Raw genomic sequence first — 12,091 nt, forward strand, 5'->3', positions numbered from 1 at the left:
TCAAAATCTTTTATGTTTTAGTTTCATAATGGGCCTCGAACCATAAATTCAACGTAAACTATAGAAGCTTCTGAAGCTGAACTGCTGTGCTGCTTCTGTGTGTTTGTTTAGTCTTGCCATGAATAAATGATTCAGTCTGAAGATGAACTGAATAACAAAAACTTTGTTAGATTAAAATCTATAATACGCGTTAATCTTTTTCCTGTGATATTTAATGAAACACACATAGAGCCATAATCATTTGTTTATAAGATTGTAGGCAAGCAAAGCCAAGCCTTTGCAAATGAAGCGAAATAACAAAAAGAGTTCTGTAAACTAGTCGACCAAACTCTCTCCAAGGATGAATCTTGTAATGTTACAGCTTTCCTACAAATGTGAATAACCTTCCTGATCAACCAATACAAATATGTTAGGCTTTTAAACATAAGCAGACCACTGCAAACTAAACTAATCTTCTACCTCCAACATTCAAGATCCACAACCGAGTCAATTCATCAAACAGTCGCAGCACGAGCACACACGAATACATAAGACTCAGGAACTGTAAGCACAGCATCAAGCCACTCAACCTTCCCAAAAATTTCTTCATTGAAGCGCCTTCCAAGTGTGATCACCGCACACCAAATCACCTTGTTCTTATAGCCACTAGAAGGCAAATACTTGTCCCACAAAACAGCCATTTTTCCGCCATAATCGGCCAATCTAACGCAACCATAACCAGCAAACTTAGGCAATCCTTCTAAACCCTTCAACTTTACCCACCGTCCAATCTTAGAGTCATACAATTTGATTCCATCTGATTCACTGTAAGAATATAGTACACTATCAATCACGCAATAAGTATACCATACCCATCCAAAATCCAAATAATTCACCGCTCCTATTGCTTCCCATCTATCTAATTTTGGGTTGTAAGCCACACCCTTATCCCCAAACAAGCATATAGCTTTTTCAATCACTGCGCTCTTGCATACACGAGTTTCACATCTATCTGCGAAAGGGTTCAAGAGAGGCTCCCAAGTTCGTGTTTTTAGATCGAAAGCTTCCATCCAATTAGAGGAATTGGACTCTTTGCAACCACCTGCAACATATATCTTTCCACCAATGACATTGGCCGCAGGGAAATTACGCTCGGCCAGCATGCTTGGACCTTCGTGCCACGTGTGAGACCTGCAGTCCAAAACGGAGATGCTAGAGGAGTACTCTTCACTGGTGGATCCGCCAATGTTGTAAATATCAGAACCAACCGCAACGATACTCGACCAGTGGGCAGGAGGAGAATTGGGAATTGACACTGCGGCCATAGCATGACCAGTTGACTTCTTATTCTTCTTCTTCATGTTGTTGGTTAAGGTTGGATTAGGTTTTCGGCAGAGAGTGAACCAGCGAGGGTTAGAGCGAGAAGGGAACCCTAAGCACACATAGAGACAACTCTCGGTGCGTCCTAAGAATGAACGAGTCTCGTATAGCTCCGGTGAAGCAAGGAGAGCTCGAAAGCTTTTGGAAACGAGAGAGAGAATCGGGTACTCCAATCTCGAGACGCGTGCGAAGATACTTATAAGCAAATCATCAGGAAGAGACGAAAGCTGGGTCGATTGCAACGACAGGGGGAGTAAGGGTGAGGTCGTCGTCTTCGTCTTCCTCTTCTTCACCGGTGACGACATTTGGCGAAATGAAATTGTCGACGGCAGAGTACTAAAGTCAAAGAGGAATTTAGGGATTTTGACTGCTACACTCCTCCAACGTAATGGACCTCAAAAGTGATTTAATCCTTTTCATTAATTCTTTTAATGGGCCTCAAAAGCAATAAAATTTGTAAATTTGAAGAAGAAAAAACACAATCCTTTAAAGTGGATGACTTTATTTACGTTAAATGAAAATTAGAAATGTTAACTTTCAGTGCACAAAAAAAAAAAAAAAAAAAGGTTAACTTTCAGCGTTGATATTTATAAAAACAAAATTCATTACGTTGTTATATTTTAAAATTTGTATGCTGCTGATAAGAGACGAGTGGTAGTAACTCTAATTAGTATTTCTTGCAAAAGTTAAAGTCACTGAGGACTCAGATCTTTGGTTAATGTTTCCTGTAGCGGGAGATGGTGAAATCTTTGATAACACCAGTCCACCATGGACTAACTACCAGAGCAAGTTTCTCTGCAACTTCTTCACCAAATCTGTAATAAACTTCCTCTTCATAGGTAACATCAAAAGCCCACTTTTTCTTATTGAATCATCAAATGTCCACTTTGTCTGCCTATTAGACGACCAAACATTCTTCAAGTATGTATCTTGTTAAGTTGTTATAGTTCATTTTTTCCCCCTAAGGATACAGTAAACCATTCTATAGTCAACCAAAACAGTGTTTCAAATGAAAGAGAGCACACGTTTAGCTATACAAAACCTCGTTCTAAGACATAGCCAACCGAATGCAATTTCGCACCCGCTGGCAACAATACAAGCTAACCATTAAAAATTCTCAACAATACAAGTAGAGGTTTGCAAGTGAAAACAAAAACAAACCAGCAAAGACACAATCCTCTCAATATACCCAGTGTTGGTCTCAGTTGTTGTCATTCATCAAACAGTAGCTGCAAGAACACCCACGAACTCAGAACCCTCGGGGACTTCAAGCACAGGACCAAACAACTCGACCCTCCCCAAAATCTCTCCGTTGTTATTTCTTTCTACCTCAACCTCTGCACACCATATCTGCTTTCCCTGAAAGCCACCACCACTATCACTAGCATACGTCATGTCCCAAAAAACCGCCATCTTTCCACCATAATCCGCCAATTTAACATGGCTATGAATAGCAATATCCAGTGATTCTAAACCCTGCACAATCCTCCATTCTCTGATGCTAGCGTCAAACCACTTGAACTCTCTACTATAATAATAGTACAACACATTATCTATCACACAAGAAGAGAACCAGGCCCATCCCTTACACATATTCCATTCTACGGGTTCACATATACCATCCTTTGGGTTGTAAGACACACCCTTAGAACCACACATGTAGACCTTTCCATCAATCTCTGTGCTTCTGATTATCTCACTGTCGCATTCTTTCGCACAAGAGCTTGACACAGCCTCCCAAGTTTTGAACTTTGGTTCAAAAACTTCGATCCAGTTGGGGGAATCAATGTCCTTGCAGCCTCCTGCTACATAAAGCTTCCCATCAAGAACACTAGCGGCTGGGTGATCTCTTCTCATGATCATGCTTGGACCCTCTTCCCAGCTGTGATACCTGCAGTCCAAGATCAAGACTCTAGAAGAAGGCTCGTCGTCATCGATGGTTCCGCCAATGTTGTATATATGAGAACCAACCGCCACGAGAGCCGAACACCGCGCAGAGGGGAGAGGGGAAGATGGGATTGAGACCAAAAGATTGCAAATTGGCTTCTCTCTGTTGACGCTGGCTCGATCAGGTCTCCGCCAGAGAGTGAACCAACGTGGGTTAGGGTCCAGAGGGAACCGTAAACAAACGTAGAGACAACTCTCGGTGCGGTGTAAGAGTGATCGGGAGGTGTAAAGATCCGGCGAATCCGGCGAAGCAAGAAGGAGCCGAAACCTCTTGGAAACTAAAGAAAGAGTCGGATAGTGTAGTCTTGAGAGGCGAGCTAAGCAGTTCAACACCAAATCATCCGGAAGTGACGAAAACGTAGTCTCAGGCGATGGCTCTTTGCCGTTCACGGCGGCGGTTGAAGTCGGTGGAGACGACATCATTAACAGTACGAAATAGCCGTTGATAAAAACTTCGGGAACTCTCTCTCTCTCTCTCTCTCTCTCTCTCTCTCTCTCTCTCTCTCTCTCTCTCTCTGTTTTGGGGATCCACGGTCTATTTATATAGATTTTGACTCAATTTCAGTTCCAAAGTATCGTGAAGGTAACGGAATCTTGATGGGCCTTAACCAACTGATTTTAACCTTTTAAGTATTATCTACCTTTTAATCGTGTTGTTAACTTATAGTAAATTTATATTTTAACTTAATTTGTTGTTCCAATATCCTTACGACAGAAACTAGTATAATGGACGTGATCATCCCTCAGGAACATTCCCTAGAGGTTTAACACTTCAAAGTGTTCTCATAGATCCTATTGTGGCTTTCGAAATTGCCAAAACTAACCTCCTCTTTAAGGCCATTTTGTCCACCAGATTTTTAATTAAGGCTCTGTTGAAGAGAACATTTGCAAAATGATCTAAAATATCCCAGCAAAGGCTCCTAACATACCAGATAATGATCTTTTAAAGTTTAATGCTGATGGTACTTAGAAAAATAGAGAATGCTTTTTGTGGTGTATGCTAGAAACTCAGTCTCTCAAGGTTTTTGTGTTGGAGCAGAAATCGTAGCAAGGAGATGTGGAAACAGAGGCGGTTCTCTGTTCTCAAAATCTGTATGTATCATCTTTAGCCTAAAACGATAGATTCAGGTTTTTTGCCACTTCATCATTACATTTCATTTAAAAAAAGTCTAAAGAATGGTTTGTAAACATATTCTTGAAGTGTACCCAGTTATGGACATTTTATCAGTAGCAGTCACATTGATGACAAAAAAAAAAAAAAAATATCAGTAGCAGTCACAAAATAAGTTAGATTTACAAGCTGAAAAACATTTCATAAGAACACACATTAAAAACAAACTGATTTACATAGTAGTGCGTCGCTAGATAAATCCATAATGTAGAAGGCTAAGAGACAAATACTTGCACCATGAAAGAAGTAAACTTTCTTTTCAACCAAAACAGAGTTTCATAAGGTCTTTAGCAGCAGAGAAATAAGCTAACCATCAAAGGTTTACAAGTGAAACAATGTCAACAGCATAAAGCTAAAAAATACAATACACAATCATCCAACAAAATGATACAGTTCCTACAACACATTATGGATTCACCACATCCAAGCATGTCCTGTATGTCATTCATCAAACGGTAACAGCAAGAGCATGCTCAAATTCATATGACACGGGAACTGTAAGCACTGCCTCATGCCACTCGACCTTCCCCCAAATCTCTTCACTGTTGGGCCTTTCAAGCGCAATCACCGCGCACCAAATAGTCTTGTACTTATCTTCACTGCAAGTCGGAGGCACACGATTGTCCCAAAAAGCCGCCATCTTTCCACCATAATCCACCAACTTTACATAGACATTCTTGCCAAACTTAGGTAGTCCTTTCAAACCTTTCATAATTTTCCATAAACTCAGCTTAGTATCATACCATCGGAAAGCTCCACCATAGCAGTACAAAACATTCTCTATAATGCAATTACAAGACCAAAACCAACTTCGACCCATCTGATATCCGACAAAGTCCCACCTACCTTCCTCTCGGTCATAAGCCATAACCTTACTCCCAATCATTAGGTAGAACTTTCCTTCAATATATGCGCTTCTTGATAGAACACCCCATCGTTTCTCCCAACAAGGGATGGGCATATGATCCCAAATTTGGGTCTTTGGGTCGAACATCTCGATGGAGTACGAAGACTCTGAATCCTCATCTTGGTTGCCTCCAGCTACATAAATCTTTCCATCAATGACGGAAGCAGAAGGGTCCAACCTTTCCATCTGCATGCTTGGAGCTTCACGCAACGTGTGAGAGCGGCAGTCTAGGATCAAGACTCTAGATGAAGGCACATTCTCAATGTCTCCGCCAAAGAAGTAGATATTGGAACCAACCGAAGCGTGACCAGACCAGTGCGCAAGAGGAGGATTTGGAACTGGGATTGGGATCAAAATGTTGCCCCTTGACTTCTTCTTCTTCTTCTTCCTGGTGCCTTTACTTAGGGCTCGGTCGGGTTTGAGGCAGAGAGTGAACCTGAGAGGGTTAGGATCAGGATTCCCCTCCTGTAAACACAGATAGAGACAACTCTCGGTGCGGCCTAAGAGTGACCTAGTATCATAAAGCTGAGGTGAAGCAAGGAGAGATCGAAAGCTCTTGGAGACGAGAGAAAGAGTTTAGTAATACAATCTCGAGAGGCGTGCGAAGATACTTAATAGCAAATCGTCAGGAAGGGACGGAATCGGCGCCGTCGGCGGTGATGGCTTCTTTTTCTTAAACGATGGTTTCTTCGTCGTCGTCACCGTCTTCCTCTTCCTCTTCTTCGGGGAATACATTGGCGGGACTAAGAAATCGCCGTTGAGCAATCTCCCGATGTCTCCGAGAATTTGACCCACTACAATGACAGTTCTCGAGCGCGTTTTCTGTACTCGCTCAGATTGCGCGTGCGATATTACCCAGATTTTTGAAGGGCTAGTTCAACTGTGGGCTTTATATTATTTAATGGGCCTCAAAACACGAGCGATTAATCCAGCTGGAAACATGAAACAATCCATCAAATTAAACAGCCCAAACCATTCACATACTCCGGCAAATCGTCATCAATCAAACAGTAGCAGCAAGAACATGAACCAATTCATATGATTTGGGAACTCTAAGCACAACATCGAACCACTCAGTCTTACCGCAAATGTCGTATGTGTCATGCTTTTCAATTGTAATCTCGGCACACCAAATCATCTTGTTCTTAGAGCTAGACGGCACAAAAGTGTCCCAGAACACCGCCATCTTTTCACCGTAAGCCGCTAAGTTAACACGGCTATAGCAGAGAAACTTGATCAGCCGTTCCAAACCCATCAATTTTCTCCAAAACCTTCCTTTATAGTCATACCATTTAAATTCCCTATCATTATAATAGAACAGTGTATTGTTTATCACACAATACGAAACCCATGACCGACCCATATCCAAATCCATTCCAACTGAGTCCCATCTGCCTTCTTTCGGGTCGTAAGCCACATGACCCGCACCTCCAAACAAGTGATATTTGCCTTCAATACCAACGCTCTTGTAAACAAGTCTCTCGCATCTCTCAGTACCAGGACTCGCCACAGAGTCCCAAGTTTGAGTCTTTGGGTCAAACACCTCTATACAATCCAACGAAGTGCAATCCTCGCAACCTCCTGCTACATAAATCTTCCCATCAAGAACGGTAGCAGTAGGGTAGCTCCGTGCCACCCGCATCGGTGGAGCTTCACGCCACGTGTCACACTGACAATCCAAAACAGAGACGCTAGAGGATGGCGCATCATGAATAGGCCCTCCAATAGCGTAGATATTAGAATCAACAGCGACCACACTGGACCAATGAGCAGGAGGAGCATAGCGAGATAAGATCGGGACTAATAAATGACCGCCTGAGAAATTTGTTAGTTTCCGATCCGGAACTCGACAGAGAGTGTACCAACGGAGGTTAGACTCGTTAAGCAACCTTAGGCACACGTAAAGACAACTCTCGGTGCGGCCGAGGATAGACCGAGTCTGATAAAGCTCAGGGGAAGCAACGAGAGCGCGGAAACTCTTGGAGACGAGGGAGAAAGTTGGGTAATACAATCTTGAAATGCGGCTAAGGGAGCTCAAAAGTATGTCATCAGGCAGAAACAGATTCGTCGTGATCGGCGAGAGTACCAATGGTAACGCCTTCTTCGGCTCATACGGTGCCTTCTCGTCGTTCACGGCGGCCGGAGAGTTAGTTGGAGACGACATAAGACGAAATTGCAGCCGTTGGTTTTCAAGATTTCTATTGGTAGAACAAATCTACACGGTGTTTGCAGAGATAAATCCCCGATTCTTTACCAATTCCTTTATTTCAATACATTGGAATTGTGACTTTTCCTACACAAACAAAAAAATCATATAAAAAGAAAATGTTGGAGCAGTCGTCGGAGAAGACTCGCTAAACTTAAAAAAATAAAAAGACTCAACTCATTCAAGAGCTAAAGATGCGCGTTTATTTCTTTATTTACACAAGTTTGACCAGGTCAAGATGAAAAGCACTAAACTAAACCAGACAAAACTAATAACAAAAAAAAAAAAAAAAAGTATTTTTGTAATAAAGTTGTTAACGTGGGCTCCTTTGTCGGGATGAATAATAAAAGACTTTGCTGTCCAGTGCAGGAGCAAAACTTGATTATTGTTTTTGTCGAATGAAAAAGAGTTTAGGCCTTTTTAAAATTAATGGCCCAACCCGAAATGGGTATTTAGGCCTGGTAATTGTATTTGTGTTGTTTCCACATGTTTCAAAATTGATTTTAAGGATTTCGTTTCCATGTAGGTGTTTATTTTCTCGTGGTCGCGACAAGTATGAAGAACTTTACCATCATTTAGGAACAATTATATTTATTCTAAATAGTTAGATTTGGTGTAAATGGTTTTACAGAATATAACATCTGAAGAAATTTAACAATTTTTAATTTATTTAACGTCCAAAAGTAATAAATTATTAACAGTTACCCCTATTATTTTTATTTTTATTTACTGAAGCACCAGTTATCCGAAAATCCTACCCAAATTTTTTTTAAAAAATTTATCCAAAAAACAAATTCTACAAAATTAATAGATTGCAATAATCAAATGCTCTACTTGTAATAGTAAAATTTTATAATAAAGAAAGAAAAAATGACCAAAGAGATGCTTTTAAAGCAATATATTAAAATCAATATTATTATTTTTGGGATCAAATTGTAAATCAAACTACTATCAATACCAACCATTAATATTTTGTAAATTTTACTGTCTAAAAATCAGAAAGAGAAAGCATAAATCTAGGTTGGCCACAAAATATTAATTGGATACTTTTAGTTCTCTCTCCTTTATTTTGACGATAATTTCTCTCTTCTCTATATATATACCAAAAGTTAGACATTTTGAAACTCATCATAATCTTAAAAGTGAAAAGAAACAAAAAAAAAAAAAAACTAAAAAAATGTATAAAGCAGTGTTTTTTCTAATTACTTTGATTGGTCTCTTGTTTGCTGGATCATCAAACACAGCATTAGCCCAAGTAGCCTATGAAACACCAAAAACAGGTAAGCTTATATATATTGTCCATTTTTTGATTTTATAACCTAAATAATAATTTGATCATTAATTAATACATTGTTGTTAATATGGATAGATACAGGAGAGGGGAGGTGGAATGAAAAGCCGATCATCAGAGGGATCAAAAGAGAAGTAAAAGGCAGCGTTTCAAGGCGTGCACCTGACCCACCTACTGGCGTAGGCTCTACCAAACCCTAAAGACGATCATATTCATATAATTATCAAAGCTTCTTATTATTATTATTACTATTATTATGCTGTGACATCGATATATATAGACTATAGAGAATAGCTCAGCCGCCGAATAAAACAACCTCGAGACCACCTTCATCTGTGCAAGTGGTCTCTATACTGAACATTATTATTATTTTAATATAAATAGAATAATTAATTAATTTTAAACAAACATATTCACACAAAAAAAATTATTTTGTTTTAATTCTCACGCATATACACATCATCATCACAACCAAAATCTATAATATGTTTAATTTTGTGTTAAGGGCCAACTAAGTGATATGTCTCTATGCATGCGATCTAATTGATACAGAATTCGATTACAATGGATTATATATGGCTTAGAAAACCAATGGTTGAAGTTCATATATAAACAAAGCTGTATATATGTCGTATACAATTGATTTGAGATCTTATCGTATACGTTTATGTTAAATCGAACTGATCAGCATTATTATTTTCTTGTAAACATCAATCTAGATGTCTCTCTCGCTAAGATCTTTATTATCTCCAAAGACACCATCTTCGTCGTTTTGACCATCTCTTACACGATAATAGTCTGATGACCAGACGATAACTTGGACTACTGGTTTTTCTGAAGAACAGAAAATACATCAAAAGAGTTTGGGACGTACGACTTTTTCTTTGTCAGAGAAAACTTATTCTATAAATACATATTCTCACCAAATGAAACTAAATATATTTTTTCAACGTCAAATACAAATTGAAAAAAAAAAGAAAAAAAAAATCATATATAATAAACGATGTGTTCGTTGTAAAACTCATTACTTTAAACAAAACCAAAATGTATCACCGCTTGGTTTGGTTCGTTGCTTTGATTATTTTATTGTTCGTTGGATCATCGAACATCGCCTCCGCTCGGATTCCATACCAGTACTCCGTGACAAGTAAGTTGCTAGTTATTTATAAACTTTTTTCATCTCGCAAACCAAATTAACGTTATTTATTCCTTATTAATATATATTAACAGTAAAGATTCATGAATTTCATTTCGAACAAGAGTGCATGTTAAAAAAATATAATTTTGACGCATGTTTTCTGCATATTGGAAGATCATAAAGTACTCGTATGGCTCTTAAAAATGATAATTTAAAATATTTTAAAGTTACTGATCTGGTCGTTAATTTGTACGAGAAGAAAAAGAAAAGGGGGTTTGGGAAAAAATGATGATCAGAGATATCAAGATTGACGTTGGAGGAAGTGATTCAAAACAGGCACGTCAAAAAGATGGACCAGCTCCTCCAGGCACCAAGATGTAGCGACAAATTGACCATCGATATATGGTCTAATTTCTCGGACAATCGAGAAGAGTCCCATTATTTCGATATTCGGGATAATATATATTTAAATAATGAATCCATCCCATTTTAGTTAAAGGAATTATGTCTATGAGTTCATGTTATATATAAATAAACCCCTCCCTCTTCACATATATTATGAAGAAGTGGTTACTCTGAAGAGAGAGAGAGAGAGATAGCTATATACTGTATCATTGAAACAAATTCTTATAATTATCCTAAAATAATATATAACGTACGTCGACGGGCGGCGTTTCCGGGAATTTACATGCACGTTAAAGGAAGTCAAACCATGGAAAAAGTGAATAATTAAACTCTTACAAAGAAAAAGCTAAGTTCGGGTCCATTGTTACCTTCAGGACTCAACATATAAAAAGTCTCCGAATCTTTAGACCCAATAACTCTCTCAAAATAAGCTCTCATATACGCCATTTCGCCGTCGGGTCCTTCCAACTCCGAGTTTCCCGGCAATACTCCGGCTCCCATAGACACCGGACGTAACAGCTCCATCACGTTGAGGTCATCTTCGTTCGCTTCTCGTTTCACACCGTAACCTGTCTTCTCTCCTTTACAATACATTGTCCATAGCGGTTCTTCCAATATATCAGTCTTCTTCTCTGTTTTGTTGTTGTTATCTGACCGAGGTTGCTTCTCAGTCTCGAGAGCGATTCTCACCATTCCCGTGCTTAGCTCTTTTTGAAGCGTTGTGGTCTGCATGGCGAGCTCTACGACTAGAGAAGGTAAGCATTTAGGGCTTTCTTGAATCGAGAAACTTACTCGTCCTTTACGGTATCCGAACAACGTCCCGGTGATTCTTGACGTGTTGTGGTGCGGATCCGGTAAGCCTAAGCCGGGATGCATAACCGGGATTTTGCATGCTACGGATGGTGTTGTAAAGATTGGGAAAGAGCGAAACACGGTGCGTAACACTCGGAAAACGTTTGTTTTGGTTTTCTTCTTTTTCGAAGACGGTGGCTCGAGGAGAATATGTGGACGTGACGGAGTGGTCGGTGTAGCAGGAGAAGGAGGGATTGAGGAGGAGGAGGAAGAAGAGGAAGAAGAAGAAGTTGTAGCCATTGGATTTGATGATTTTACCATTAGACGACGATCGTACGGCGAAGAAAGAAGGAAGAAATCTTTCTTCGACGACCGACGACGACTAATGAACCAACGTCGTCCTTGTACAAAATGTAGCCTTTGTGTTTTTTCTTAGCTCTCTCTTTCTTCCTCCTCCTTTGTGAATTGCTTTTTTTTTTTCTCCTACCAATCTTTATCCTTGAATTTGTTTTCTTTCTTCTTGTCTAAATTTCGTTTTTGTTAATTTCCTTTTTAAGAAAAAGTTGATTAGAGATTTCAACGGTTGGTCGTGATCAGGTGAAAATCTAAGCTAAATTTGCAAACAACAATGTATTTTAACATATAAATATAATGCTTTCTTGCAATGCACAATGGTAGGATGTAGCAAGCATTATGAAATTATTTGCAGCTAAATATATTTAATGAAGCCAATAATACAACAGGATCCGTGGCGCAATGGTAGCGCGTCTGACTCCAGATCAGAAGGTTGCGTGTTCGATTCACGTCGGGTTCAAAATCCCGAAGATTTGATCCTTAATTTTTTTGTTTTGCTGTATTTACATAAACGACCCAGT

General features: G+C 39.3%; 5 protein-coding genes and 1 non-coding gene across 7 annotated transcripts; 1 reads left to right on the forward strand and 5 right to left on the reverse strand.

Annotated features, from left to right (window-relative positions):
• Positions 1-171: 171 nt before the first annotated feature.
• On the reverse strand, positions 172-1,812 carry LOC17878320 (F-box/kelch-repeat protein At4g39560). The gene is made up of 2 exons (XM_023778720.1): positions 460-1,812; positions 172-387 (listed from the first exon to the last, which is right to left on the reverse strand). The coding sequence occupies exon 1, from the start codon at positions 1,662-1,664 to the stop codon at positions 495-497; it is 1,170 nt and encodes a 389-aa protein (XP_023634488.1). The 5' UTR covers positions 1,665-1,812; the 3' UTR covers positions 172-387; positions 460-494.
• Positions 1,813-2,554: 742 nt separating this feature from the next.
• LOC17879521 (F-box/kelch-repeat protein At4g39550) lies at positions 2,555-3,726 on the reverse strand. Its single transcript, XM_006283854.2, has one exon. It carries the CDS (start codon positions 3,724-3,726, stop codon positions 2,578-2,580), a length of 1,149 nt encoding a protein of 382 aa, XP_006283916.1. The 3' UTR covers positions 2,555-2,577.
• Positions 3,727-4,707: 981 nt separating this feature from the next.
• Positions 4,708-6,203, reverse strand: LOC17879508 (F-box/kelch-repeat protein At4g39570). Its single transcript, XM_023779749.1, is given in 1 exon segment — positions 4,708-6,203. A coding segment is annotated over 1 exon segment (1,194 nt). The 5' UTR covers positions 6,120-6,203; the 3' UTR covers positions 4,708-4,925.
• LOC17880461 (F-box/kelch-repeat protein At4g39580) lies at positions 4,718-7,747 on the reverse strand. Of its 2 annotated transcripts, XM_023779751.1 has the most exons (2): positions 6,468-7,747; positions 4,718-6,316 (listed from the first exon to the last, which is right to left on the reverse strand). In XM_023779751.1, exons 1-2 carry the CDS (start codon positions 7,546-7,548, stop codon positions 6,279-6,281), a joined length of 1,119 nt encoding a protein of 372 aa, XP_023635519.1. In that variant the 5' UTR covers positions 7,549-7,747; the 3' UTR covers positions 4,718-6,278. The 2 variants fall into 2 exon arrangements, with proteins under 2 accessions (XP_023635519.1, XP_023635518.1); XM_023779750.1 differs by having other exon boundaries at positions 4,718-7,747.
• A 2,537-nt stretch (positions 7,748-10,284) lies between these two features.
• LOC17880034 (protein MIZU-KUSSEI 1) lies at positions 10,285-11,705 on the reverse strand. Its single transcript, XM_006285366.2, has one exon. The coding sequence runs from the start codon at positions 11,535-11,537 to the stop codon at positions 10,749-10,751; it is 789 nt and encodes a 262-aa protein (XP_006285428.1). The 5' UTR covers positions 11,538-11,705; the 3' UTR covers positions 10,285-10,748.
• Positions 11,706-11,958: 253 nt separating this feature from the next.
• On the forward strand, positions 11,959-12,030 carry TRNAW-CCA. The gene has a single exon. It is a non-coding gene; the product is annotated as a tRNA-Trp (tRNA).
• Positions 12,031-12,091: the final 61 nt, after the last annotated feature.

The sequence above is a fragment of the Capsella rubella genome, unplaced genomic scaffold (genome assembly GCF_000375325.1).
Source record: "Capsella rubella cultivar Monte Gargano unplaced genomic scaffold, Caprub1_0 scaffold_7, whole genome shotgun sequence".
NCBI lineage: Eukaryota > Viridiplantae > Streptophyta > Magnoliopsida > Brassicales > Brassicaceae > Capsella > Capsella rubella.

Coding starts and splice junctions, on each gene's coding strand:
- LOC17879521 (XM_006283854.2), bottom strand. CDS start 3,726: ATGTCGTCTCCACCGACTTCAACCGCCGCCGTGAACGGCAAAGAGCCA.
- LOC17878320 (XM_023778720.1), bottom strand. CDS start 1,664: ATGTCGTCACCGGTGAAGAAGAGGAAGACGAAGACGACGACCTCACCC.
- LOC17880034 (XM_006285366.2), bottom strand. CDS start 11,537: ATGGTAAAATCATCAAATCCAATGGCTACAACTTCTTCTTCTTCCTCT.
- LOC17880461 (XM_023779750.1), bottom strand. CDS start 7,548: ATGTCGTCTCCAACTAACTCTCCGGCCGCCGTGAACGACGAGAAGGCA.